Raw genomic sequence first — 27,540 nt, 5'->3', positions numbered from 1 at the left:
TGAACCCCAGTATGGAAAAGCGTGTTTCAGTCATTAAAAAAAAAGTCACTAGAGATTTCAGAAATTAAAAATCAATTGGCAGAAGGGAAAATTCAGTAGCTGGAGAAATAGCTGAAGGGCAAAGTAGTGAGTAAACAATTCTCCCATTATGCAGCACAAAAGGACAAGCAGATTGAAAGTATTACAGAAAGGGTGAGAGGTATGGAGAGAGGAGCCAGAAGTGTAAATAACCATATAAATAAATTAGAAAATTCTTCCAGAACTGAAGATGTGAACACTCATATTGAAAAGGTTCACTGCATGTCAAACAAAATAAAATGTTAAGCATGCACACATGCCTAGTTACAGTGTAGTAAAATTTAAGAATAACATGGATAAGAAGAAAATCCTAAAAACTTCTAGAGAAAAAGAAAAGCATAGGTTACCTATCAAGAAATAAGCATCAGACTGGCCTCGGGCTTCTCATCAGCAACAATGAACACATGGAGAACGTGGTATAACATCTGCAAAATTCTAAGAGGAAGTTATCTGGACTCTAGAATTTTACACTCAGCCAATTCCAATGAGAAGAAAAAATACAGGCTGATTTTCCACTGGGCAAGAACGTGAATTTTAATTTTTTAATTTCTCTGAAAGAAATATTAGAAGATATACTCCAGCAAAAAGAAAAACCACTCCAAGAGGAAGTAGTGGAATACAAAAATCAACGATATACAAAGAAACAGTAAATCCTCAAAAACATCAAGTAACAGTCTAAAAATAAAATCTCATTACTTGAATTAGCTCTATGTGTATTAAATAAATTTAATTAATTAATTTTAAAAAGTAAATAAATAAAAAATAAAAATCTCAGATGATAACAATCAGAGAAGGGAGGAGAAAGTAAAGGGAAGTAAAAGTATCTTTTCTCATCTTGTTGGGGGTTCTTTCTAGATACTTACAGAAAATATGTTTAAATATGTGTGGTAAATATTTTGGCACTGTATATTTACAAACAGAGAAACATAATTTAGAACTTTCGAACAATTAAGAAAAAATAAAACGAAGAACACTGTCAGTGGAAGAAAAGGAAGGAAAAGGAATAACCTTGTAGAAAAATAGACAAAAGGTATAAATAGGCAATTCAATGAAGAATAATCACAATGTCTAATAAACATAGAAGATACTCAATAGCAACCAGGAAAATGCAAACTAAAAAGCAATGACATACCATTTTTTAGAGATACAAAAAATAAGAAATTTGCTAATATCAAGGTATACTTTGCTGGGGTGGCTATAAATTGGTACAACCACTTTTTAATGTGCAAACCATATTAACCAAAAATTCTGCTTCCCGCTATGTACTCTAGAAAAAACTTTGCATCTCTATGTATGTACAAAGATCATGTATAAAGAGGCTGGTTGAAACACTTTTGTAGTAAAATGGGAAATGCCCATCAATATGGAAGATTTAACATAATCAAGATATATTCTACCATGAATAACACACAATGATTAAAAAGATATGATAGATCGATGGCTTCTGACCTGAAATGGTCACAAACAAGTAAAGATAAGCTTTATATGTAAACGTAGGAAGTTATTTTTGCATCAAAATGTATCAATAGTATATGTGCAATTATAAATAAGTAAAAAACACTGGGAAAGAAAATAAAAATTAGCAGAGAAAGAACAAGACAGCTTAAGAACACAAAAAAATAAGTCTATCAGTTCACGTTTTCTAATGTTGCTTTCTGAAAAGCATTGTTGACCCTGAAATTGTGAATGTTACCATAAATGTAATCATTCAATCCTAATCAATCAAACACATGCCCTCTGACAGTGGATTCAAAGCCTCACTCTCACACACACAATTCATTGACAAATTCGTAGGAAACAAATTTTAAAACACTGAAAATTGACAAACTGGTCAGGAAAAATTAGAACCAGTTCACTCCTACCCCTCCCCTGCTCCAGTCACAGCGGTCTATCAACAGCACATTAGGTGGGTACATTACAGGAATGCTGTCAAGACAATATGGCCAAAAATTAAAATTAAAAAAAGAGAATTGGTTTCAGGCAAGGGCAAAGCAGACGTCTATTAAGAGGCCTTTTGTGAAATCAGAGCAGGAGTCAGATGCTTTCTCTTTTTTCCTCTCAGTGGTTGCTGAAACAATGTGGCCACACAGCCATGGGGATCTGGGAGCTGGCCAAGCAGCCAGGTGACTCAACATTGAATTTCTTGTCCCTCTGGGCAATTTCTCTCAGCGGTACAAATTTATACCAGAACAGAGAACAGTTATCCTCTTATCAATCAGGAAAAGACAGATATTAAAAAATTTTTTTTAATATTGGCTAATAATGAAAGTCGAGGGAAGCTGACAAGGGAACAAAGCTTAATTCCCCCATTATGAAACCAAAGGGCTCTGGTCACAACAAAAATCTGTGGGAAGAGTAACGGCTGTCTTCTAAGACCTTGCAGGGGAGGAAGCAAACACTTATCATTCCTTTATTACACTCTCATTAAAAATGAGCAGCAGCTATATTTTCCTTAAATAAAAATGGACTCCAAACAACAGGATCCTCTGAAAACAAAGACCTGGAAGTTTATGGTTAATATACAGATTCCTCTCAGACAAGAACCAGGTGCTATGTGGCTTTCTGCTGTGTCACCAGCCACTAGGCCAGAAGATCACATTTAATTGTTAACTGCTTAACTGGTTGACTGATTAAAATTTCAACTCAGGAATAATATGCATATGTGGGTACTGCAGAGGCATGTCCCAAGAGCCATTAGCAGTAAAATTCTAACCAGAACACTTGGATTTTCCCTTCTTGTAAACACACTGGCATTCACAGAGCTGTAATTTTATCATATGATGCCCTTTTAAATTCTGGAGATTGTAAACCCAGACATGAGGGAAAGCAAGTCAAAGGGCAGATGTGCGGTGCCCCATCAAGATACACTGACATCCGGCAACAAGACAACTGTAAGGGAATGTTCTGGATTGAACTGCATGTTCTTGTGCTGCCAAGACACTTTATCCCCCTGAGATCCTTCCTCTGCATGGCCTAGGTGCCAACCAAGTATATATGTGGCCAGTGAAGTACCACACTCTCAGCCGATACTTTGTGGATGGATAGATGGACGGATGAACAAAGAAACAAAGGAATAAACAGTGTATTTTTTTCTCTGTGCACTTAAAGTCAACCATTCAGAATTAATATTCTACTGGCAAAGAACACTCAGCAAAGTTGCTCCCGGCTGATTTCTCTACACTGCACACGAAAGTGGCCCAACTTAGTGGAGACATCAACAGCATACATAAAAAATCCAGGTAGTGGTAACCTTCCCAGACTCTACTACACCAAGGCAATTAGAATAATTAATAGCAAGTAGAACTTATTGATTTAAAAGTAAATTACCACAATGGGGTATCTGCAGGTTTGCCAGGGAAATATTTTTGCTGTTTTCATCGAGGCAGTACAAGTCCTGAGTTTCTGGACTAGGTTTAGTCTCCTGAAGAGTCTTGATCCACATAATGTCACAGGAGCACGTAAATGGGTTGCCCACCAGGATCCTACATGGAACGAAAATGAAATCCAATCAGCCTTCTTTTTTTTCAGTTTTAGCTACAGAAGTGTTTATGAAGCACTAACAGCATTATGAATTTCTTCTAGCCGGCAATCTTTGGAAGTCACACCCATCTTTATAGCATAACAGTACTTATTATTCATTCATTTACCTGACACTTACTGATCTTCTGCTATGTGCAAACACCCCTGTAGACGCTAAAGGATGCAAAGTGATGTGAGACCTTTCAGACCCGTAGGGAAACAAGGTAGGAACAGAAATAACTATAATATAGGATAGAAAAAGATGTCTCATAAGATGGGGGAAAATAAGATACAGTAACAAATTTATCACAGATATTATACAGTTATGAAGAAGATCTTAAGTGAAGAAGCCAACGTTAAGTTTTCGGGAACACTAACATACTTATTTCTAACCAGGTTAGAGATTCAAGTGTTATCACTTAATAAGTTCGAACTTCAGTGGAGGGCAGAGCAATTTCATCTGAATCGAAAACAAGACTGTGAATACAAGGCTAAGACTAAAGTGTGAGAGCCAGGAGGGTGCACACCCAGCTTTCCGAATGATGCAACCACAGTTCAGTTTGACTGATGCAAGAAAGCTGGAGTGAATGTGAGAGACAGAACCTGGAAGGGAGCTCTTAGACCTCCTTCACACACACACACACACACACACACACGCACACACACACGCCAAGCTCAGGGTTTCTGAGAGCAAGTGCAACCGAGCTCCAGACTGAGCTACTTAGCCCACTGTGGGAGGGTCTGCAAAGAGAAAGTCACTATTCAGCCATGCTGCCTGGACTCCTGTGGCCTGTGATTAGTCAAGGAGGAAGTAGTCAAGAGGAAAAAAAAACCACAAGAAAAAAAAAATCTTTAAATGCTTATTTATAACACTCAGTGGCCTATTTAAGATGACTTCCATTTATGGCAATGAGCCTTTAAATGAGGCTATTTAAAATCATTACATAGGCTCTGCCTGGCATTAACCACAATACTTAAGATTTCCGTGAGGACAGGACCTGGGCTTTGCAACATCATTTACTCCTGTGGTTTTCTGGTTGGGTTCTAAGAATCTCAGGGAATCCCTGGAGACTTTTCCAGGGGTTTCCTTGGAGAAAATGTGGTCCTGGCAGACTCGTTTAATTTGTGTCTGCTTGATCACCTCCAAATATCCCTCCAACACCAAAATAAGAGTTGAGACTACTAGGTATGGAATATAATGCAGATGATATCCACAATGTTTAAACCCCAACTAATCCAAGAGGTTTCCTGGTGTTCTCAGTCCATGAAAAACTAAGAAATCTTTTTTAAAAGCAGGTATGACTGAATCCACATAAAGAAGTGAAGGGATCTTGAGCTACAAAGACAGCAACATTCGTCTGACCACATGGCACGGGCAGACAGCTGGCTTCTTCCTCTCACACACTGTACTAACTCCTTTTGCAGCGATTGTTAGAGCATGTCATACTTAATTTGCTCAGGCTTCTACCGCTCCCCCTGGAGAGCAGAGTCCTGGAATACAGATACCATTCTCCTTATATCCCTATGGCCTAGTGCCATGTTAGTTTGATTTGCAACAGGTACACAATTAACATTTGTTGAATGAATTAATTAAATAGGCTGCAGGGGTGGTATTGAGACATGTGAATTTGAAATCAGAACTCTAATTTTTAACCCATCAAGAAAATTCTCTCCAGTGATGCTCAAAATTTTTACACTGAGTAGCCTACTTAATTGCACATAACTTCCTTAAGTTTTTTATGCCTATCCCTGTGTTAGAAAGCCAGTGCTTCAACTCCCCGAATTAAGTCTCTCCCAAAAGAATTGCCACCATGTAACTCTCATAACTACCTATTAACTTGTTATCGCTCTACTAGTGGCATCTTCTAATCTGCACAATTTCCTTGTGAATAGGGGTAGACCCTACAACTCAGGCAACAGATAGTTTAAGCAAAAGTTATTGCCTAGTATTCAAAGGCCTTGTCCATCTGGGCCCACCTCTGACACACAGAGCCTGTGCTTTAAGGTTCTTTGGGTACCTGCCCCATAGGAATGTCAGCAGTTTATATTTGCTTCACGGTGATAACACAAGAATTAAGCACACTTGGAAATGCTGGCTATTAGTAATCGATACATTTCAATATCTTCCCTATCATTTTTCAGCAAAGGGGATTTGGGGATAAAGATAAATCCTGAATGCAGTGGCAGACCTAGAAGGAAATCTCACAAGGATGGTTGGGTAGGGAGAGGACTGCCTCTCCGCGAATGTTCACTAAAGGAACGCAGGCACTGTTTTTGGGGTATAAACTGAGGAGTTTTGCCCATTGCTGTTTACTCCTTGAATGGGTTTGCTTTCCATTAGGGCCTAGACAGAACAAGGACCAAACAGATGCTATGAGACATGTTGCCGCCTTTTTCACACAAAACCCTCATCTTTTTCTCATTTTCCCTCCTTTAGAAAACAAGTCTTTTGTGTAAAAACAACATTTAAACTCATTATAAATGATATATTACTACTGAGATTTCTTTTTTTTTACTGCTGAATCATGTGTTCATGGAGGAATAAAAGAACAAATGACCAAAAATTAAGAAATCATTTTTCATGAATTTTGATATAAACATAGACCTGCAGCAACACTTATTTAAAAAAATACTTAATTACACTTTCCTTTGAAATTGTTTTCCCCAAATGCCATACAAAATCATTACTTACAGCTCAGACAAGTCAAGGTGATGAAAATGTTTCCTAGACAATACCGTCAGTTTGTTTCTGGTAAAATTGCTGAAAGGAATCAAAAACATTAAATGTGAATTACAAGTGTACATTTCAGGAATAAAGTATTCAAATAAAGTTTTTTTCAAAATATAATTTTATGTGATCATGGTTCATGCCATACTTTAGATCCAGTAATCTCTTTCTTTCACCTAGAGTAATAACTTAGTTTTCCCTGCCTTTCCTATAATTCTTGCTTGAGAGTGGGGTTGAGGGGGCATAATTTTCGTAATGGTTATTTTGAATCTCTTTTTTACCAAATTTTCGTTTTCATATTCAGAGCCAAGTTACATACCTCCTAGAGATATCTGATCTTCTGAACAATTAATAGGGAGATTAAATTAAATTAAATTTAAACCATAAACTCACTAAGGGAAAAGATACTTTAAAACTAAAAAGCATCATGAATATTTTGAAATTACACGACACACAAAACTCTGAATATTAACTGAATTTAACACATCCTAATAGGAAAGATAACACCTATTGATTGATAAACTCTGCTGAGATTGCTTATATATGACTTCCAAATAACTAGATAAATTCATGATGAGAATAACAACAAAATATCAGATAAAAATATGTCAAATTTCATCTGGAAATATTCTAGCAACATATCATTTTAAGATGTGGACCAACCAGACAATGAAAAGATGTCCTATTTGTGACTGAAAAATAATAATGAATTTACTGATGTGTTCCAAATATGTAGTTTTAGTCAAGGGAATGGGAGTTTCGATTTCCAATGATCAGTGCCATGAGACCTTGAGCTGGGAAATTCAGACCCTTAATCCTGGCAGCTGACTCGCTCTGTGAATTTGTTTACTGGTCGAATTTATTTAAAGAGTGTGCAATGCTTGGTCCCCTAGACATGTGTTTCATGAGTCACATGAATGTAAAACAAACATCAAATTTTACAAAACAGCTGAGCCCTCAACAGTTTGCCATGAGCCTTTCAGTATCTGATTCCCGTTCAGGAAGGTGAGCACCGGTCTGAGAGTCAGGTAAATACGGGAAATCTAGAGCGACAGCAATCCTGGCCTCACTGAGGTTAGTCTATTGCGTCTGTCTCACAAAATCATGGGCTGAAGTCTGCTGGTCTGTCTGGCCAGTCTCTTTCACAGAGGGGTTAAAGACCAGGGGGAGCTAATACATGAACTAAGACTAGTCAGCTGATGGATAAAGAAAATGCCACTTTAGCATCTCATAATTCAAGAAGGCACACGGCCACTCCCAGCTTAATTCTATACTGAGATTTCCTCTCATGCAAACCCCCATCTACAAGAGGGTGCCCTCTTCCTTCTACGCTGGCATCTTCTCTCCTCACACTGAGTGTAAAGTGCTCACCCACATAAAAAAATAATCCAGCGGGAAGTTGTAAAATGTGCCCACATAAATCTTTTCTTTTGGAACGTGAATTAAGAATGGGTTTCACTGCAGTATAATACACTGACAAGTCACTCTGCCTGTCTTCACCAGGGCCTGTGAGGCACAAATGTTTTCATCTCCATCAGAAATCCCCATCCTTCTGAAGGAAAAAAAAACAAAAACAGAAACAAAAACCCTATTCTTCCTCCCAAGAAGAAAGAGGAGAGAGGAGGCAAAGAAAGAGGACACACTCATTGTCAAGGTTCCGGGTCGGCTAGCAAGGCCGGCACCGGGGCAGCTGCCCTGTCAGGCTGCTAGCAGCACAGCCCAGAGCAGGGTTATACGCCAAAGAACAAGATGAGTTTTATGAACCATACTTATTATTGGGTCCAAAAGCCAAAAAGGAGGAGGAGGGAAGGAAAAAAAATCAACAATCCTCTTACTGTTTGATTATAGAACTTGTGCAAAGGAGCTAATTAGCACCTCTGCAAAGTCCCTGGAAAACACAAATACTGGCTTTTCTCACAGTTTCTGGGTTCTCAGGGGCCGGGCAGGAATTAAAGGCACCAAGAAATAAACTCAGGGACCAGTCCTAGGGGCTCTGGACAGTCAGCATGGGATGCACAGGTTAGGGGAGGAATGATGAAAGTGACAGACAGGATCCAGTCTGAATTCCCCTAAAACCCAAAGTGAAATAGATGCTCTTGTGCACATTTTTATTTTATTGGAGAAACTCAGAGAGATAATCATTATATCCCAAGGGTAGAGAGAAACAGCCTCTCATACACGTTTCTTTATCAGCTCCCTTGCAGCCACGGTGCTGATGTTCAACTAAGGATGCCGTTTACTACGTGCGGAAATCAGGGAGAACACGCCAGCGCCTTCAGTCATAAGCAGAAGTTGAGACCCAGGTCTGGAAAGGCAGACAACTGACTTAATTTCCTCCTCCTTGCCATCCCCTAGAGCCAACTGCTTAATTTAATTTCTGTTTTGGCAATTAGGAGACTCTTTCATCACGTGAATATCTGAAGCTTACTGACATTGTAACTTCTTTCTAACTGTCTGAATACTAGCCTGACTTCCTACTGCCTTACCATTTGACAATGGCTACAAATATCAGTAATTTTTGCAGTTTGATCAGTAACTGGGCTTCCCAACTGTTAGCTTTTAAAGAAGCTGTATAAGATATGTCCATCTCCTTGGTTTCCTATTTTCAAATGACACCTCTTTGGGAGACTGGGACTAATATTTGGCTTTATGTAAGTATGTACAGCACACAGAACACCATTAAAATTATTCTACCGTAAATCAGCCTGAAAAAAATACAAAAGGTGGCTTTGGTTTTTATATAAATAACTTGGAACAAGGAAAAGTAGGGAAAATATAAGAGGCATAGCAAAGTCATAAAAAGGTCTATTTCTAAAACAATTAACCATAGCCCACTATAGAGGTCACTACGTTAGGGGAAGTGATGTAGTAAAATAACCAGTAAAACGTGGTCGTTGAGTAATTTAGGTCTGCAGTCAGCAGTAATGAAAATACCAGAACGTAACCACTGAGGTCATTAATTACACTTAAGTGATTGCATTAGAGCATTTTGCCTTTTTCTTGTGTCCAACTTCTCTCTTGTTTATGCTAGCAAGGCCTACGCAAGACATCAGAATTTGTGCAGGCAAACCAACTACGGAGATGTTGCCAAAAAGCCTCTACATGAAATGTGTTAATAAAGTTCCTTGGAGTTTTGTCACCTTTTTGCCAAAAGTTTTATATCTTAATTCTACTGACTTTATTTTTAAATTGATTTTCTCATTAATGCCACCTATGAAATATGAAGTCATTGTACTGGCTTGATGAAATTAAGGTTTTTCATAAGATCAACAAATTTCCATAGAGTGTCCAGGCAATCTGCTCGAAGAGAATGATTTCTTTTACAAACTGGCCTGGAAATCAGTCAGGGGACAGTTCTCCCCAAGAAAAAGAAAGAGGACAAATGTTACAAGAAGGGTTGATTCTCTCATTATATGGAAAACACACTTTATTTTCTGTCCTCTTACTAAAAGAACATAGCCAGGAGTGAGCCCTGAGTCTGCCACTTTCCATCTGTGGACCTGAGTCTGATTTTGCACTTATGAAATGGGAATCAAGAAGATCCTCCCTGCCAACTGTCAGAAAAATCAAGTGAGATCAATCAGGTGAGAGTTCTGTATGTAGACCGTAGTCTATGAAACACATAAGGTATTGTTGCAGAGAATCTGCAGAGCACAAAAGGGCCAATGAATGCAGGCAACCTTCCTCCCGCAGAAGTTCCTACTGAAAACTCGGAGTGGGGGGCGCCCATCAGAGCTTAAGGGTGATCCTCTGTTTCATGAAGAAACGTCTCAGGAAGGCCACACCTTATTGACCAAGTGCCATCATCTAAGAAGATTTAGCAGCAAACAACCTAAGAGCTCCACTGTCCATATTTCCATTTGACTTCAGTTGATATCACCCTGACTTCGGTGGAAGCATTTGCTATTGTTACAATTGTCTGAACCTCTGGCATGTTCCATGATTGAGTTTTCTCCGCTTCTATCAATCATGACACATAGCTTTTGGAAAAAGAAGGTTCAAAAGAGGATCTATTGGGGGAGGAAGAGCATTAGCAATCTTTAGTTCCCTAAAAAGGCCAAGGCCAAGTCAGTTTCTTTCAATTCCACTAGTTTGATGTCTTCCAGGGAACATGTCATGATTCCAAGGAAAAGAATCGAGGACGCTGTACCAGGACATAGTTTTCACATCAGACTCCTTGCTGTTGGCCTATTGCTCTGTCCAAGATGGAAATGGCCCAGAAATTCATGAAAGGGAATAAGCAGGCTGTTCTAAGTACCCCTCTAAAGCTATTCAGAAATCAAAGCTAATGCTTCTAAGCTATTGTCAAAGCTATACTAACTTTTTAAAAGGAGGTTTAGAGCTGGAAAAGAAGGAAAAATAAACAGAGGGGGAAAATATTGAATAAGTTGGGTCCTGGGAAGCAAAAAAATCAACCTTTACTTACATGTGCTGTAAGTTGTTGTTTTTCAGAAATGCTTTATGAGCTACAAATTTTAATCCGGAATCCACAATCGTCCTAAGAAAACACATAATTGCATGTATGTTAGAGCTAACAGACGACTGTCCCTCTGACGATAACAGAGCATAAGAAAAAGTTCTGAGATAAGGTGTGCAAGCCCTGAGTACTCACAGGTTTTTCAGTCCCACATAAGCTTCAATATCATCTTCGTTGATGATTTCTAATCTTTTCTGATTTGCAATGTAACTGCAAAAAAAGCAGAGAGTGCAAACTAGTAACTCAGAATGCAGGCAGTCCATAAAAAAATGGGTAACTTCCATCCAACCTCACCAGGCTACTCAAGGCAGTCCCTCCCCACCCACCTAGCCCCACCATTTATTTTAAATACAGCAAGGGGAGCAAAACCAAATGAGACTGAGGAGAAACCATGGTTGATCAGGTTTCATTGTCAATGACAGGATCACCAGGTTTCATTTTTTTCTTAAACTTTTATTACTCTTTCAACTAACAAGTTCAGTTTGCATCTCCACTCAAGGTATCCCCTGTGTATAGAGGTGAAAATAACTTGGAAATGCATCCACTACCTCTCAAAAGCATTTCACCCTTATGGTAACAGCCACAGGGAAGCTGGCATCACCACACAGAGGACAAATCACATCTTTCCTCACATTCCAAGAGAAGCAGTCACTCCCTCCTTTTACCTCCTGAAACACTGTTCCCCTCCCCCTTTCTCTCGCTCTCCCTCCCTCCCTTCCTTCCAACTCTCTCTTTTCCTGGCCCAGGATCCCCTTGTTCTGCTTTTGTCAGTAATAAAACCAATTTTTCCTTTCAGGAACCACATTTCTCAAACCCCACGCTGCCCTAGTGCGCTCTCCATAGAAATCTCCTCTTCCCCATCCACCAAACCCTCAAATACAGGAGTAAACTGGTAACTCTGGCTGCATGGAGAGTTCCATCCCCTGGACCATGAGGACTGGCTTAGAAATGTGCCTGTGACCTCAACTAGACTAATGAGAAGCTTCCCTAAAATTAAAAGATGAATGCCATGACAGAGTCTCTCTCTTTCTCTGGGATTATAGCTGAAAGATTACATAGGCCTGGGGACACAAGGAAAGAGACTGTCCAAGTATGAAGTCAGCACACAGGAGGAAAGAGAGCTAAGAGATATAAAGAGAGAGAACCCTGAAAATGTCACTTGAGCTTTTGGATCCAAACATCTCTGAGGTTAGCTGTCACTAACAGAAGTTTGATCTGAATTTCTGTCACTTGCAACCAGTAAAATCCCTGGTAACACAAACACAAAGCTATCAAACCTACTACCATGGAATTTCCCTGTGCTACAGTTATCTGAGTATCTGTCTATTCACTTTTCTTGATCACGACCTCTTTTTGAAGACAGCTGGATCCTGCTTTATAATTCTTAACATACACCACAGCATCTAGCAAAGAACCTTGCACAATGTAGGTCTTCAAGAAGGATGGATGGATGGATGGGCAACAATTGGAGTTCCAAAGGCACTCCAGGAAGTTGTATTAGGATGGATTTTCCCTTTTCTTTTTCAAAAAATTTAAGATACATAACATTCCAATTAAGACACTGAAAACAAATATGTAGCTCTACTGTTAACAACATGAATTAAAATGAAAAAAATAGTAACCAATGAGGGAGGAGATACAGCATCTACAGATTCCTTCTACCCAATCCAAAAGAAGGAAAAAAAATAGATGTCAAAAGTATTGGGGCTCCCATGTTTAGAAAATAAATTTTAGAAATAAAGCAAAATAAGTAAATGCTCTGAGGGAACAAAATTACACAAAAGATAAATAATTTTAAAAGGACCCACATAAACATTGCCCCTGTTACATAAAAAAAACAACGTCCAAGATAGAAGGGCATCTTCTGCTCAGAGATCTTGGTTCTCTCTGATATCCGGGGCCTGGAACTTAATAGATGTGCAGGAAGGATTCGTTCCCTTCTTTCCCTCTACCCCACACAGAAGGAAACATTTTAAGACTCCGACCTAATGAGCAAACAACAATTTTCAACATTAAGAGTTTTTATGAAATGTTTCAAAATTATCACACATTTTTCCAAGATTTTCAATCCACTAACATTTTCAGTAGAAACCACAGTGACCTCCCTCTTCTAAATCATCTCCCAATAAGAACTGCATTCAAGAGGGCCCTATATTTTAATGCTTTTTTTCATGCAACTGGCAGAAAAAAGGACAAATAACGTGGGCAAGGTTTCCTTTGGGGTCACAACCAGAATTCCCAAGAAGCTTGTTCACTCCTTACAGCTGCACTAGCATGGTGGCTGTCACTGTTCTGAAATTGTCTGAGAGATTCTCCAGCTCTCTTTGCTGGCTCATCACTGCATCCTCCATGCTTATGACAGGGGCCTGACACTCAGGAGGTATTTAGTCAATGTTTGTGGCACAAGGCAATTATTTTTAACTTTTTATTTAGTTATTTACGCCCTTTATTTTATTGTTATTTCATTTTTGTCAGATTTTTAATTTATAAACTCTCCAATTATATTCAATAAAATACAGCGAGCTAACATAAATAAAAATGAAAGGCATAGGGGCTTCCCTGGTGGCGCAGTGGTTGAGAATCTGCCTACCAATGCAGGGGACACGGGTTTGAGCCCTGGTCTGGGAAGATCCCACATGCCGCGGAGCAACTGGGCCTGTGAGCCACAATTACTGAGCCTGCGCATCTGGAGCCTGTGCTCCGCAACAAGAGAGGCCGCGATAGTGAGAGGCCCGTGCAGCGTGATGAAGAGTGGTCCCTGCTTGCCACAACTAGAGAAAGCCCTCGCACAGAAACGAAGACCCAACACAGCCATAAATAAATAAAATGTTTTTTAAAAAATGAAAGGCATATAGAAAGAAGAGCCAGGGCAGAGACATCAGTGGAGGTAGGAATTGGGTTTAAAATGCTGGGAAAGGGCAGCACAGAAACGAAGACCCAACACAGCCATAAATAAATAAAATGTTTTTTAAAAAATGAAAGGCATATAGAAAGAAGAGCCAGGGCAGAGACATCAGTGGAGGTAGGAATTGGGTTTAAAATGCTGGGAAAGGGCCACAAGCATAATTCTAAGCTTTCCAGTGACCACTGCCACTGAAAAGAAGGAAAGGGGGATACATTTAGCCAGTGGTAACTTCACAGTGTTCATGAGGTGAAAATAAGTCAGATATTAAGCAAAGCGTACCTGTTCTTGAATCTAAGACCAGACAGGAGATTTTGTTGAAAACCATCAAAAGAACCATGTGAAAGTATTAAAAATGGTCATTAAAGAATGTTCTTCCACTGTGAAGGCAGGGATGCCCTGGATAAAGAATGAATTTTTCTCCTGGTCAAAATGGAAAAAAGCAACAGAAGATCTGGATTAAAAGGTCAGCAATTGCCCTTCTAGATGCCAAGAATTCCCTTTCATAAGTTACCATCTGCAGAAAGGCCCACAACATAGCCGTGGGCTATATATTGCTCATGAAATCTACCCCTTAAGAAACGCTCCTTAGACACCATTAAGTGAGGAATCATAGGGTTAGAATGGGAGCCAGTAAAGTTAATAACAAACAATTCACAAAGGAGAAACCTCAATGGCCCAGGAACATATGAAAATCTGCTCACCCCTCAAGGAATATGAAATGCAAACCAAAGCCACATGGACTTACCATTCCTCTGCCACTAGCTGGACAAAATGTTTAAAATCTGACAATATAAAGCATTGCTAAGGATGTGGGGTATTTCTCTTATATTGTTGGAGCGAGTCTAAATTGGCACAAGCACTTTGAAGAGTAATTTGCCAGCATCTTGGAAAATTATACATCACACGCTTTACAGAGTCCAGCAATTCCATTTCTAGGTTTTCACCTGAGAGAAATGCTCACTCCTGCACACAAGGAGACATATACAAGAACATTCATGGTAACACAGTCAGAATAAAAACCTGGAAACAACCCAAGTGTCCATCAGTTAAGAAAGAGAATAAAATGAGGCATGTTAAATAACTACGGTAGATTGAACCAGATCTTTATATGTGAGCAGAAAGAAATACTCATGCTAAGTGAGAAAGAAAAATAAGCAAAATTTCAAACTGATATGTACATATCATATAAAACAATTGATGTGAACTTTTAAAAAGACACAGAAAACAATACCACATAGTGTTCATAGTCAAGGATAGTTGTAAAGTACAAAAGGAAGATTGCAAGGAAAGTCACCTTGGGAAAGGAGACAGATCTGCATCAGGGATAAAGAAACTGAAACTGTTAAACTGTTTTATTAAACTACTAAACTATTTCTTTTCTTAAAAGAGAAAAGCCTTTGTAACAAAAAAGACAAAAATGTTAAAGTATCAGTTCTGAATATATGCACCTGAAGTTATTGTTATGTCATTACATTTTTATGAATTTTTTAAATGTATGAAGAAAAAAGAAAGAAGGAAGGAAGGAAGGGAAGGAAGGAGGGAGGGGAGGGAGGAAGGGGGGAAAGAGAGAGGGAGAGCCAAAAAAAGCCGCAAAGGAAAAGACCGCAGGGAAGATGGACCCCAGAGCTTCTCAGTTACTAGGTGACCAAATACACCAGGGCTCAAGTCCTTGGTTCCTTGGACCACCCAAAAGCAAACAGTCTAAAAGCCTTCTGATCCCTGCCCCAGAGCCCCCGGACGGGCCCAAGAAGACTAAGGAGCATGCTGGGCCGCCCCCTACTGGTGACTTCCACGTGCCTCCAGAAGGACCTTGGCAACACCAGGTCTTTCGAGCTCTGCCATCTCATAGCTACACACTATAGACCCTAAATGAAGATTGTGATAATAGAACATAACTTCATTCGTCATATAGAAAACAAGGGGAAAAAGTAACAACCATAACAGAGGAAGATAGCCAATTCTGAAAGCAAAATTTGTCCAATCTAGAAGCAAATTTAGATCACAAGCATACAACACAGTCAAACCAAACACTCATTTATTTTTCGTAAATGATGAAAACTAATTGCCCTCGGAAGATGAGCATTCATTTGCCATCTCAGTTTCAGAAATGTTAAGGCTAGCAAGAATCTTCAGATCCACCTCTTCTGGACCTTGAGGGGGTGATACTCCAGAAGGTCAGTGCTCACTGCCACAGTATCTGATGAGCATAAGAGAGAAGCTTCCAAGCAGAGGTCAAGTACCTACACTGCGAGGCTGCAGTGGAAGGAGCTACAAGCTATCGCTGGGCAGTGAAGGCTTCCATGAGGTCAGGCTTCGAAGGGTGCCCAGAAAGTCAACAGATAAAAAATGTGAACATAAGCAAAGTCCACACTATTTGCCATTTTATTTTGTGCTGTCACCAAAGCTTCTGCATTCTCAACATGACATCCAGGGCCTTCATTATGACATTTTCTTGAGGGTAAAGAATTTCCTTTCCTTAGGCTTACCAAAAAGCCCGTAGGTGGCTTTTTGGGAAAAAAAAAAAGAACAGATAATTTTAGGAAAAATTCACGGAAACATTTTTGCATTACAGGTTCCTAGAAAGGATACTCATCTCATTTGAAAAGATTTCACATTGGCTTGAACAACCTATCAAATAATTCCTCCGGGCAATCTTTCCAAGTAACAAAGAGCGGTTTCTAATGCATCTTTTCTTCCTGTGTATTAGCTTAACAGCAGGATTGCTCCAAAGTAAAATTTCCCTTTACCTTAGACTTTATTACCTGACCTGTAGGCTGACGATATATCAAAAAGAAATGGAAAGAGCAGTGAGTATTTCTAATGGTCGCTCTTCAAAATGCAATTGCTTCCCACTACCCTGGCTACCCTCACCACATAAATAAATAATTAAGCTAATAAAAGTAGATAGAACTCAAATGTCACAAGAGATTGTGATACGTGCTCAGGTTTACAGCCATGGGGTGAGGCATTTCGGCTCTGACAGGATCCTCTCTGCCATAAGATTTCCATCACGGGGAAGAGAATAATCCGTTTTTTAAAATGTGCCCTTGTTCCCTGAGTCCATAACCAGGTAGCTTCAGTTGCTCAGCAAAATGCTAAGAAAGAGTTTTGAAAATCAGTCCCTGATGGGCCAAAGCAGGATTCAAAAGAAGAATCTCTCAATCACTCCATTCCTAAGAGAGGGTCCACCACCAACCTGTGACAACGTGAATGCAGAGAACACCAAATAAGTGGGCTCAGAACCTGAATTCCAGCACCAGCCTACTAGCACAGGCTGATTAGCTGCAGCACTTCCATCTTCTTTTTGGCCACAGGCATAGAAGTAGCCCCAGTAATTCCCTTTTAGAGAGTGCTGTGTGCCAGGCACTGAGGTACCCAGGGGGTGTCTCCCTTAACCTGACAAAGCTACCAGGAGAGCACTATGATTGTTTCCACTTTCTGGACAAGGTAACTGAGGCCCAACCTTGCTAGGTCACGTCCCCAGGATTACATAACTGCCAAAACAGGATTTGAACCCAAATCTACCTGCCTCTGAATTCTGAGCTCATACCCACTCTACCGCCCCACCAGGACCATGGACTTATGAGTCCTGCACCTACAATGAAGAATACTTTCTAAAATTTCTGCAAAATGCATCTTGACAAATAATCACAGCCTGAAAACAATAGTCAATGAAGGAATGAGGACATTTTACAGGTTGCTCTCATGTGTTATACCTACAGAGGTAATAGGAGATAAATAAAATATCTTCTCAGATCCTTACACAATGCCAAGCTCTGAGAACTGCAGCTTCCCACAATGCCAAGCTCTGAGAACTGCAGCTTCCTAGAATAGCCTAAATTCCTTGGGAACTTAAGAATTCAAGTGCCGGTGGAGAGGGTGTGGACAAAACGGAACCCTCCTACACTGCTGGGGGAAATGTAAATTGGTGCAGCCACTATGGAAAAGAGTATGGAGGTTCCTTAAAAAACTAAAAATAGAGTTCCCATATGATCCTGCAATCCCACTTCTGGGCATACATCCGGAAAAGACAAAAGATCTAATTCCAAAAGATACATGCACCCCAATGTTCATAGTGGCACTATTTACAATAGCCAAGACATGGAAACAACCTAAGTGTCCACTGACAGATAAATGGATAAAGAAGATGTAAATATATATATATATATACACACACACACACACACACACACACACATAATGGACTATTACCAGCATTTGCTGCAAAATGGATGGACCTAGAGATTATCATACTAAGTGAAGTCAGTCAGACAAAGACAAATATTATGTGATATGTGATATCACTTATATGTGGAACCTTAAAAAATAATACAAATGATGTATTGTACATACAAAACAGAAACAGACTCACAGACATAGAAGACAAACTTATGGTTACCAAAAGGGAATGGGGGGAGGGATAAATTGCGAGTAGGGGATTAACAGATGCACACTACCATATATAAAATAGATAAACAACAGGAATTTGCTGCATAGCACAGGGAACTATATTCAATATCTTATAATAAACTATAATGGAAAAGAATTGGAAAAAAAGAATATACATATATACATATATATATGTATATATAAAACCAAATCACTTTGCTGTACATCTGAAACTAACAAAATATTGTAAATCAACTATACTTCAATTAAAAAAAAAAGAATTCAAGTGCCTGGAAAATAATAAGTGGTGTAATGTGAAGGATAAACACACTCCACTAGCTTCACCTCTTCCCAGTTATGTGACCTTGGGCAAGTCCCTACACCTCGGCTTCCTCGTCTTAAAATGGGGTAGTAACAGTACCTGCCCCAGGGAGTTGCTGGAACAATTAGAGAACTGCCCTAGCCCACAGTCACTGTTGCTTATTAATAGCAAGCAGCAGACTGGGGTTCAGGGACTGGCTTGGTCACTAACTAGCTGGTGAACTGAATCTCAGCCTGCCTCCAGGGCCCACGGGCATGGAACAGGAAATTTGGCCTGGAGAATGTCTCAGTTCCCATCAGCACTCAAATTATAAGAAAACTTCTGCAACATATTATGAAGAAAAAATTACACACTGGGTTTCTCTCTGAATATTTATATAGCATCTTTCTCATCCACCTCTCTCAATGAGGTGGTGCCCAAAAAGAAACACTGCAATTTGTGACCAGAAAAATTAATTATGAAAAATCCTTTAGAGTTGGCTTTCTACCTAAAACATATCAGTCTCCAGCAGAAAAAATGTAAGTTTAATTTGACTTAACTAAATAATAGCCTCCATGAAAATTTAGGATTTGACCCCAGCCTACAAATAATGTGACGTGTAAACCTTATACTGGAGGGTGAGCAGGGTGTCAATATATTTAAAATAAATAAATTTTCTTTTTAGCTGCTAACTTTTCAAAATGGGAAGATTTTCTGCTTTAAAAATCTGAATTTCCACATTCTCTTAAGAAGCCAGAAGGTCCTCCAAACTGGACTAGCATTTCTTCCTGGCAACAGTCAGGGCGAGCTGAGTAACATTGCTCCTGGGGGTCTGGAGCACATTTCCAGTTGGTCACATTCTGACCTCAGCTATTTCACTGGCTCATAGAAAGATTTTTATGACACCTGATTTAATTCTTGCTTGTAATTTCCTCTTAGACTTCAATGCTCTGACTCTTCTGCTACATTGGTATGTCATCTCCATGCACAGAGATCCCTAAATGAGTTTGCTCAGATAAAATGACACAAAGACCACAATAAAAATACCTCCTTTTCTTAAAGAAGTTACTTCTACCTGTTCCAGAACCTTTAGAAGCTTCCTCTGTTTAGAAACAAACTAAAACTGACACAGGCATAGCCAAGTATAATTTTATACTTGGTACAATGGTACAGAATCCTCAAAAGGAGCAAGGGATGTGTTTTTCCTGACAAAAAATTGTTTTCCTTCCCACTAATTTATTTAATATTTTACATTAGGTTTCAGATCTTTCGATAGATCATAATAACTTGCCATAGCAAATGGAAAGACAATTAACTAAATGTGTACCATGGCATGGTTTCGCCATATCAGAGAAGAACCCAGGACAGAAATGGTCCTGATACTACACTGCCATCAAGAAAGAGGCTTAAGTGATGTTTGAGCCAAAATTTTATTTTGGACAGGTGTACTCTAACATCAGTCGATATGAAACCACCAGAAATATGAGTCAGCTCACTGGGTCATTCGGGGTACACTCTGCAGCTAATTTATCCTGGCAGGCCCACAAGGGGCCATCCCTCTCAAGGCTGGGGGCACCCCAGGAGCCTGAGAGGGCTTTTCCTCTGGCTGGGAAGCCGTCTGGTCACACCTGCTCCTAACAGCTTCTAGGCTAAAACCATCTCTGCTGTGCTCTGTGGGTGGATCTCTGCCGTCTCAATCAAGCATCTGTCCACATTCCGAGGCAGTCATAGCGCTACTTCCCCAGGCAAGCCTGGATCTGCAGCCTGCTGGTACCCCCGCAACTCATCTCGTCCGCGGACGGGGTGGCTTCCACCTGGATGGGCACGCAAGCCAGGCTGCTTGGTCTTTGTAAAAGGATGTCAGCCCCACCATCTGCTTGTCTGGCTTCCAAAGAGAATGGATCTGGCTTTAACCAGGAACAGAAATTAACATATTCCAGCTCTGGTCAGAGGGGACAACTTCATATCATCTGCAGTCCAGTTTCTAGCAAAGCCTGGCTCAGCAAAGGGTATGAGGGGATGGGCAACTAAGATCCTGCATTGTATGAGTTTTATAATTACAGCATCGGGAGATGAAATTCTTGGAACACGTTAGCGTCCTTGCAGAATTGTCGTCCTTGTCACTTCCCCCAACTTTCACTGACTTTCTCAGTAAGAAGAAAATGAAATCTACTTTCTGCATTTTTCATAAAAGCTGTGAATTACATCACTCATATTCTCTGCAAAAGAAACTCTTTTCAGAACAGAGTGCCAAACAAAGCTATGTTCCTGTGGAATTAGTAGGCATTCTCCTCCTTAATAATGAGCTTCTCTTTTCACTGCCAGGAAGTTGAGGACAAATGGTGTGCTCAATTACAGCAACTATGTCAACCGTTAGAGTTAGCTGAAGTTCTTGCCTCTTTTTTTTCTCACTCCTCCCTCTCATTTTTACCTTATTAACCTTATTGTGTAAAATAATTATCAGCAGTTATTCAAATACTAATGATAAACTGATTAACTGTGACATTTCTATACTTGTCCAATACAAATTATATGGCCATTACGATCAATATACTGGTACGATAGCATCATCTTACAGTTGTTTTCAAGAAATGAATTGGAAAACCATATTATCCACAATTTCTGTGTGTTTCAAAGTGAGTGTTTATAAAAAGTGAAATCTTGCAACTCCAATCGAACACAAAATTATCTTTTTTCCAAAAAGTTTTTTCTTCTTTTCCCATTATTTCAGGTCAGTCAACGTTTCGTTGATGAAAAGCTAAGAAAAACTTCCAGTGATTAGCCCAGGACTTAAGAATTCTAAGAAGCATTCAAGTCAGCACAAATCACAGCAGAACACACTTTTGAAAGCTCTTGGCCTCCAATCGGGCCAAATCATTCCATAGGAAGAGAATTTTTGGAACTAATATTTCTGCTCCAACTTCAGGATAGATCAAGCATGGCACAGGGAAAAATTAGCATCAGGCATAATGTCAAGAAAAGACAATGATTCAAGCAGTAAAATTTTAGGATCTCTTCGAAGGTCTGTTTTGATTTTGACACAATTTCTCGGCCCACATTTATAGGCTGTGGGACTAAGGAGAGTGATAGCATGTGAGGAACACTTTCAAGCTCATCTTCACTGGTTTCCCTTCACGTGTTAACCTTTAGTCACTTTTATAGAAGGTTAGAGATTATTTTCTTTGGAGTTAAACTACAAAGATATTGGTGGAAAGGGATCCCAGTCATAAGTGGTCATGTAAGGCCACAATAAAGAGAAGCTATTTTACAGAAAGGAAGTGTGAGTGCATCATAAAGTCCTAAACAAATCTCTTATAAAAACTTTTAATTCAAGGGATATATCATTGCTAGAAAAGACGTATATTTTGGAGGTACCTAGAGGAGTCAAATTCATGGAGATGGAAAGTATAATGGTGGTTGCTAGCAGCTAGGGGGAGGGGAATGGGAAGTTGTCATTTAATGCGTACAGAGTTTCAGTTTTGCAGATGAAAAGGGTTGTGGATTATTTGGATAGCTGTGTTGGTTGCACAATAATGTGAATGTACTTAATGACACAAACTGTACATTTTTAATGGTTAAGATGGTAAATTCTGTTATGTACATTTTACCAGAGTTTTAAAACAAAAAATAAAAAGGAAGATATATATTTTGTAAAGGCCTTGCAATTAAAAAGTGAGAAAGACAATGAAAAGAGAAAACGGAGTACAAATTGATAACCTCTGGAGTGCAGGGGAACTGTTGTAAACAACCTAATAAGTAGAATGGACCAGGACTGTTGAAGAAAACAGTTGCAGAACAAAGACCATGACCTGAGTCCCAGTGGCTAAATCTGACCCATCACTGCTCCGGTCAATATCCCAATCAGCTGAGCATGCCAAGATGAAAGTAACATGCAAACCAGGGAAAGGGTAGAGGTGCCCTTTAAGGAGAACCAACACCCTCTTACATCTATCCTCTTTAACCCCAGCACCTGTCCAGTGCCACACTCAAGACAGATTCTTTTGCTTTTCTGTACTCCCCAAGACCTACAGAGTCTACTCTCCTTCAAAACATAGTTGAGGATAACCAGACAATAAAAATAAAAATGAACAGTCGAACTCTACGCGTTATGCACTGGTACAATTATTTTACATGCATCAGCTCATTTTAACCTCACAGAAGCCCCATGAGAAAGGTTCTATTATTGTCCACTTTTACAGATGGAGACACAGAGGGCTTTATAAACTAGTCCAAAGTAGCAGGGCCAGACCAGCTTCAGAGTAGGGCTCTTAAACCTCCAAGCCACCCGGCCTCATAACCTGTGTGATTCCCGGACACGAACTCCCAAAGAAAATGAAAAATTAATTTATTGATCCACCTATGCATGGCAATGGACATATTCAGTGATTTTTCAATTTGGAAAAAAATATATAATGAGAAAAGGAACTTTTTAGGCACAGTTTCCACAATCCTAGGATCCTCCACAATCCTAGAATCCTAGTAAAAAAATTATTCAGCCATAATGAGCTGAATAATTCTTAAAATAGTACATTCAGATCTAGAGCTTTCAGGGTCAATGCTATCATTGGTAGAAACAGGTAGCTACTGATGTTTAACAAGCCCCATTAACTTCTGGGGACGGATCTATGCTTTGCTGGTCTGTCTGTGTCTGCGATATCACAAAGCTTGTTGTAACACAAGTCAGGGAAGGAATCCTGCACAGCTGTTCTTGGAAACATGGACCCCCATGCTTGAGAATTCCCCTGAAGAAGGTGAGGGCGCTGCAATGGGAGCAGTCTGGTGAGCCTGGCCAACCCCCTGCATGCTCCTATGCAGAAGCCCTGCACTTCCTCTATTCCAGAGCATCGTCATGGCTCAAAACCACCATGATGCAGAGGTCAGATCCACAAGGCAGAGGCCCAGACAGCCTTGTCCCTGGTGCCCTTAGCTCTGGACAATGGACCCAGGCATATCAGAGGCCCTCACTCCGGTATTCCTCCAGCCAAGTTCCTCCACATGAGGCAATGGGATGCTCCCACCTGGAAATCACTCCTTCCCTTCTTGACCTAGTAGGATCTCAGAATTTCCTATCCAAAGACCCTAAGCCCATTCCCAGGGCCCACGCAGGCCTTTTCTGTGGGTATGTCCTCCTGTTATAGATATGCATGCTCCTAGGCACAACTTTGCATGCGTGTGTGTGTGTGTGTGTGTGTGTGTGTGTGTGTGTGTGTGTGTGTGTGTTTGGGGTTGGGGGGTCCAAGTTCAAATGTGTAGGACAATGATCTGACTGGAGACCCTACAACAGGTCATATAAATGAGAGAAGCTGGCCTAAGTCTTATTACCCAGGACCCAGAAAACCACCTGGTGGGAGGACATATTCACAGTATATTTGTTGGTTAACTAATTGACTAGATGAATGAATGAATGGATCAATCAAGCAATCAATCCATGCATGTATAAACAGTCAATTCCTGTCCTCCATTTCAGCTATCTGAGGGAAAAGATGACTTTGTCAAGAGAATGTCTATGGCACTCTGAACTGTACATGTATAGATATAAACTACAATGAAAGGAGAGTCATGACAGAGTAGACTCTAGGGTAGGCTGGGGTAAATAAAAGGCTCAGTAGTGCCTTCAAGGCTCCAGGCAGCTAAGCTCCAGAAAACACTTTTTTATTTTGGTGAGAGAGCAATTCCCTGAAAAAATAAATGAGATGGCAAAGAAGTTAAGCCCCAGAGGGCCACCGAGGCTTACCATGAGAGCCAACAACTCAACCAAAAATAAGACTTTTCTCATAAGAATTAAACATTATATGCTGGTTCCATAATACCCGTTCCTTTTTAAGTTTAAATTTCAAAATACACATGCAGTCTAAACTATTTTCATTTGTATGCATATTATGAACATACTGCATTGTGTAAACATAAATAAATGGATGTTATTTATCTCAAAGGAAAATTATCTTTTTGGATTATTCAACACAATCTGTTCACCTATATACTTCCCCACTCTATATTTAAAAGCCTTCCAATCTCATATGTCCATCAGTTGTTTTATGATCAGTTTTGCAAACAACTATTGAAATTTCTAAGATGCCTGATAATGTCAATTATTATAAATATAAAGGAAGTCCCATGAAACATTATAGGATCAGTCCAATGCAGCTTGATTGTAAAGGTGCAACAGTATATGCATCAGATGCTTCATTAAACTGGACTTGACACACTGTTTATACTCCTGATGTCTGCAGTTCTTTAAGAAAAATGAACAGCCTCTACCATCCATACTACAAGAAGGATAAATCACATCTGAAACTCACACCAGAATCGCTTTTTTTTTTTACCCTGTCCTGCTCGCCTGCACTTTATTTTCTTATTTTTTTAACATCTTTATCAGAGTGTTATTGCTTTACAATGATGTGTTAGTTTCTGCTGTATAACAAAATGAATCAGCTATACATAAACATATATCCCCATATCTCCTCCCTCCAGAATCGCTTTTTAAGTGAAGCACCATAAATGCAGTCACAGGGAAAACTGGAATTGATCCACAGGGATATGCATTATTAGCTATTACACAACAGAAAAGGCACAAATCTTCCCCATTAGACCCATTTGTTTGTTGGAGATCAGATGTCCCTGGAATGATTCTTCTTCCCTGGATTTACCTTGTTTTTGAGCTGGCCTGTTCTGCATCTCTCTTCGTCTGCTTACATTCACCCTCCATCTCTTCCCTGTCTCTCCTTCCTGTTGGATACATAATCAGCCTGCCTCATCAAAGCTTTGCCTTTCTTCCTTTCCAGCTATACTGTCTCTACAATGAATTGATTTCTTATTGTGCATGAACCAACATAGTGCTACCTAATTCCATAAAGGTTATTTATTTAAACAAACATCTTAACCTGACAACTTTATAAAAGTCATGTCTAGAAATTTACACTTTGACAGCCCAAAGAACAACCTATAAATACTCTAATTTGGAATTCTAAATGATAGATTTGTAGGAGAGGGGAATACACATGCATATATCCTTGTGTCTGTGTATAATATGGAGATCTAGGACATTGTGCTGGGGAACAGCAATAAACAAGATCCACATGGTCGCTGCCTAAATTCATGCAGTTTATATTCTAAGGGGGTGTAGAGACAGGTACTCAGGTGCACATTTACAATACTAAGTGACCTATGGTGGGATTGGGAAACACTGGGTAGGGGGCTATAAGAACACACAAAAGAGACACATAGCCCAGAGGTGGAGAGGCAGAGGAAGTTAGCCAGAGGCAGAAGCCATGAAAATGGTGTTCCTGGAAAAGAGGACAGCCAGTGTGAAGCCTGGGAGACTAGAGCTCCATAGGGGAATTTAAAACTCAAGGAGGCTGCATCATCGTATTAAAGAAAGGGAGAGGCAAAAAATGAGGCTAGAGAAATGGGTTTGAATTTGAGGATGCAGGGCTTTTAAGACTTGTTAAGAAATTGTGAGTTTTTAATATATAAATATAACGTTACCCTAATTTAGAATATCAATATCATGTGGGGGGAGCTAGGCAAGCAGTTTCTAAAATTCATATGGAAAAAATTATCATGCAAGAATACTCTTGAAAATTCTGAAAGTAATTGATGAGTAAGACTAATACTTCAAGTAGAAAAAAATTTATATATATGTATACGAAACTTTAGGAGATAAAAAGTTTAGTGCTAGCATGTAAACAGACAAACTGATTAACAGAAGAGGACAGATGTCAAAATAGGCCAAAATACAAAGATGATCTTCATATTTAATCAAATTGTTATTTTAAATTAGTGAGGGAAAGTTCTAGTTATATAATCAATGGTGTCAAGAGACCTGATGGGCTGATTAGCTCTCTTGAAAAAATATAAAACAATTTTTTTTGCTACTTCATTCCTTACATTTTAAAGATCCAGATAGAGCAAAGCTTTAAATACAGAAGCATGAAATAGTAAAGGTAACAGAAGAAAATATAGGAGACTTATTTTAATCTCTTATAGAAGGGAAGACTCTTTTTAGCCACATTTACAATACAGAAGCCATAAGGAAATAATAAATTTTACTACAAAAACATTTAATTCTGTGTTACCAGAAAAAGAACTATAATCAACATTAGAAGACAAGCAAAAACATTTGACAAAGCATAAATATTCTTATTGTTAAATAGATTTTAGGAATCAATTTTTTGAAAAGGTCACCAAACCAACAGAAAAAGAAAATGGTTAAGGGATACATAGTTCACAGGAAAAAAAATACAAATGGCTTACATGTATATAAAAAGATTTTTAACCTAGATCATAATTACAGAACTGTGAAATAAAACAATGATGAGATGCTATTTCCCGAGAATATGATTGACAAAGGTCAAGAGGTTTGATAACCAACAGTATTGGCTTGGCTGTAGAAAAAGAGGTGCTTCCAGTTTGGGTGGGAGAATAAAATGGTGTGATCTTTTTGCCAGACAACTTGGCAATATCTATCAAATCACAAATGTCTTGCAAATGTCCCTGCAATTCAAAGTCTAGGAAAATCATGCACGTGTGCAAGAACTTGAGCACAAGGCTGTTCAACTAGAGGTTAGTTAAATAAAGACTATTCATTCAATGGGTACTGTGTGGCTGTGAAAAAAAAAAAAAAAAGGTTTGAGTACATATGCGGATACAGAAACATTTTTAAGATATGCTGTTAAGTAAAAAAAAAACACCAAGATGTAGAACACTGTAGCATGCCCCTCGTTTGCATACAAATTATATATATATATATATATATATATATATATATATATATATATATATATATATATATATATATATACTCATGTTATGAGTAGACTATTTCTAGAAGCAGACACACAAACTAAAATCAAAGTTTCTACTGGAGAGAGAGACTGAGGGATTAGCAGGTTGGAGACTAACTTCTCATGATACACTTTTTTATACTGAACATATCTGTTATCACATTCAAATATTACTTTTTTAAAAAACTAATTACTAATAAAATTCCATACAATAAAGTTAATGCATTTCAAAGAAAAAATGTGCAAAATCTCTTTTAAAGACTCAGAAAGGCTCCCAGCCTTGAGCAAGTCTTGGCTAAAGGCACTAACCTTTCTAAAGAAAGAATGTGTCAATCAGAATTGGTGCCTGGCAGTGAATGA

The 27,540-nt window shown here is 39.1% G+C and overlaps 1 protein-coding gene across 2 annotated transcripts in view; it reads right to left on the bottom strand.

The window, feature by feature from the left end:
* Positions 1 to 27,540, bottom strand: part of NTRK2 (neurotrophic receptor tyrosine kinase 2) — a 363,441-nt gene that overhangs the window by 322,625 nt on the left and 13,276 nt on the right. For both annotated transcript variants that reach the window (XM_028494098.2, XM_028494096.2), the window contains 4 exons: positions 10,938 to 11,012; positions 10,752 to 10,823; positions 6,290 to 6,358; positions 3,406 to 3,560 (listed from right to left, as the gene is read on the bottom strand). In XM_028494098.2, the coding sequence (XP_028349899.1) occupies positions 3,406 to 3,560; positions 6,290 to 6,358; positions 10,752 to 10,823; positions 10,938 to 11,012 (371 nt within the window). The remainder of the gene's footprint in view (positions 1 to 3,405; positions 3,561 to 6,289; positions 6,359 to 10,751; positions 10,824 to 10,937; positions 11,013 to 27,540) is intronic.

This window comes from Physeter macrocephalus, chromosome 9 (assembly GCF_002837175.3).
Source record: "Physeter macrocephalus isolate SW-GA chromosome 9, ASM283717v5, whole genome shotgun sequence".
NCBI classification, from domain to species: domain Eukaryota; kingdom Metazoa; phylum Chordata; class Mammalia; order Artiodactyla; family Physeteridae; genus Physeter; species Physeter macrocephalus.
Note: the sequence above shows the minus strand (reverse complement) of the source record. Positions and strands in the feature narration are given on the sequence as shown.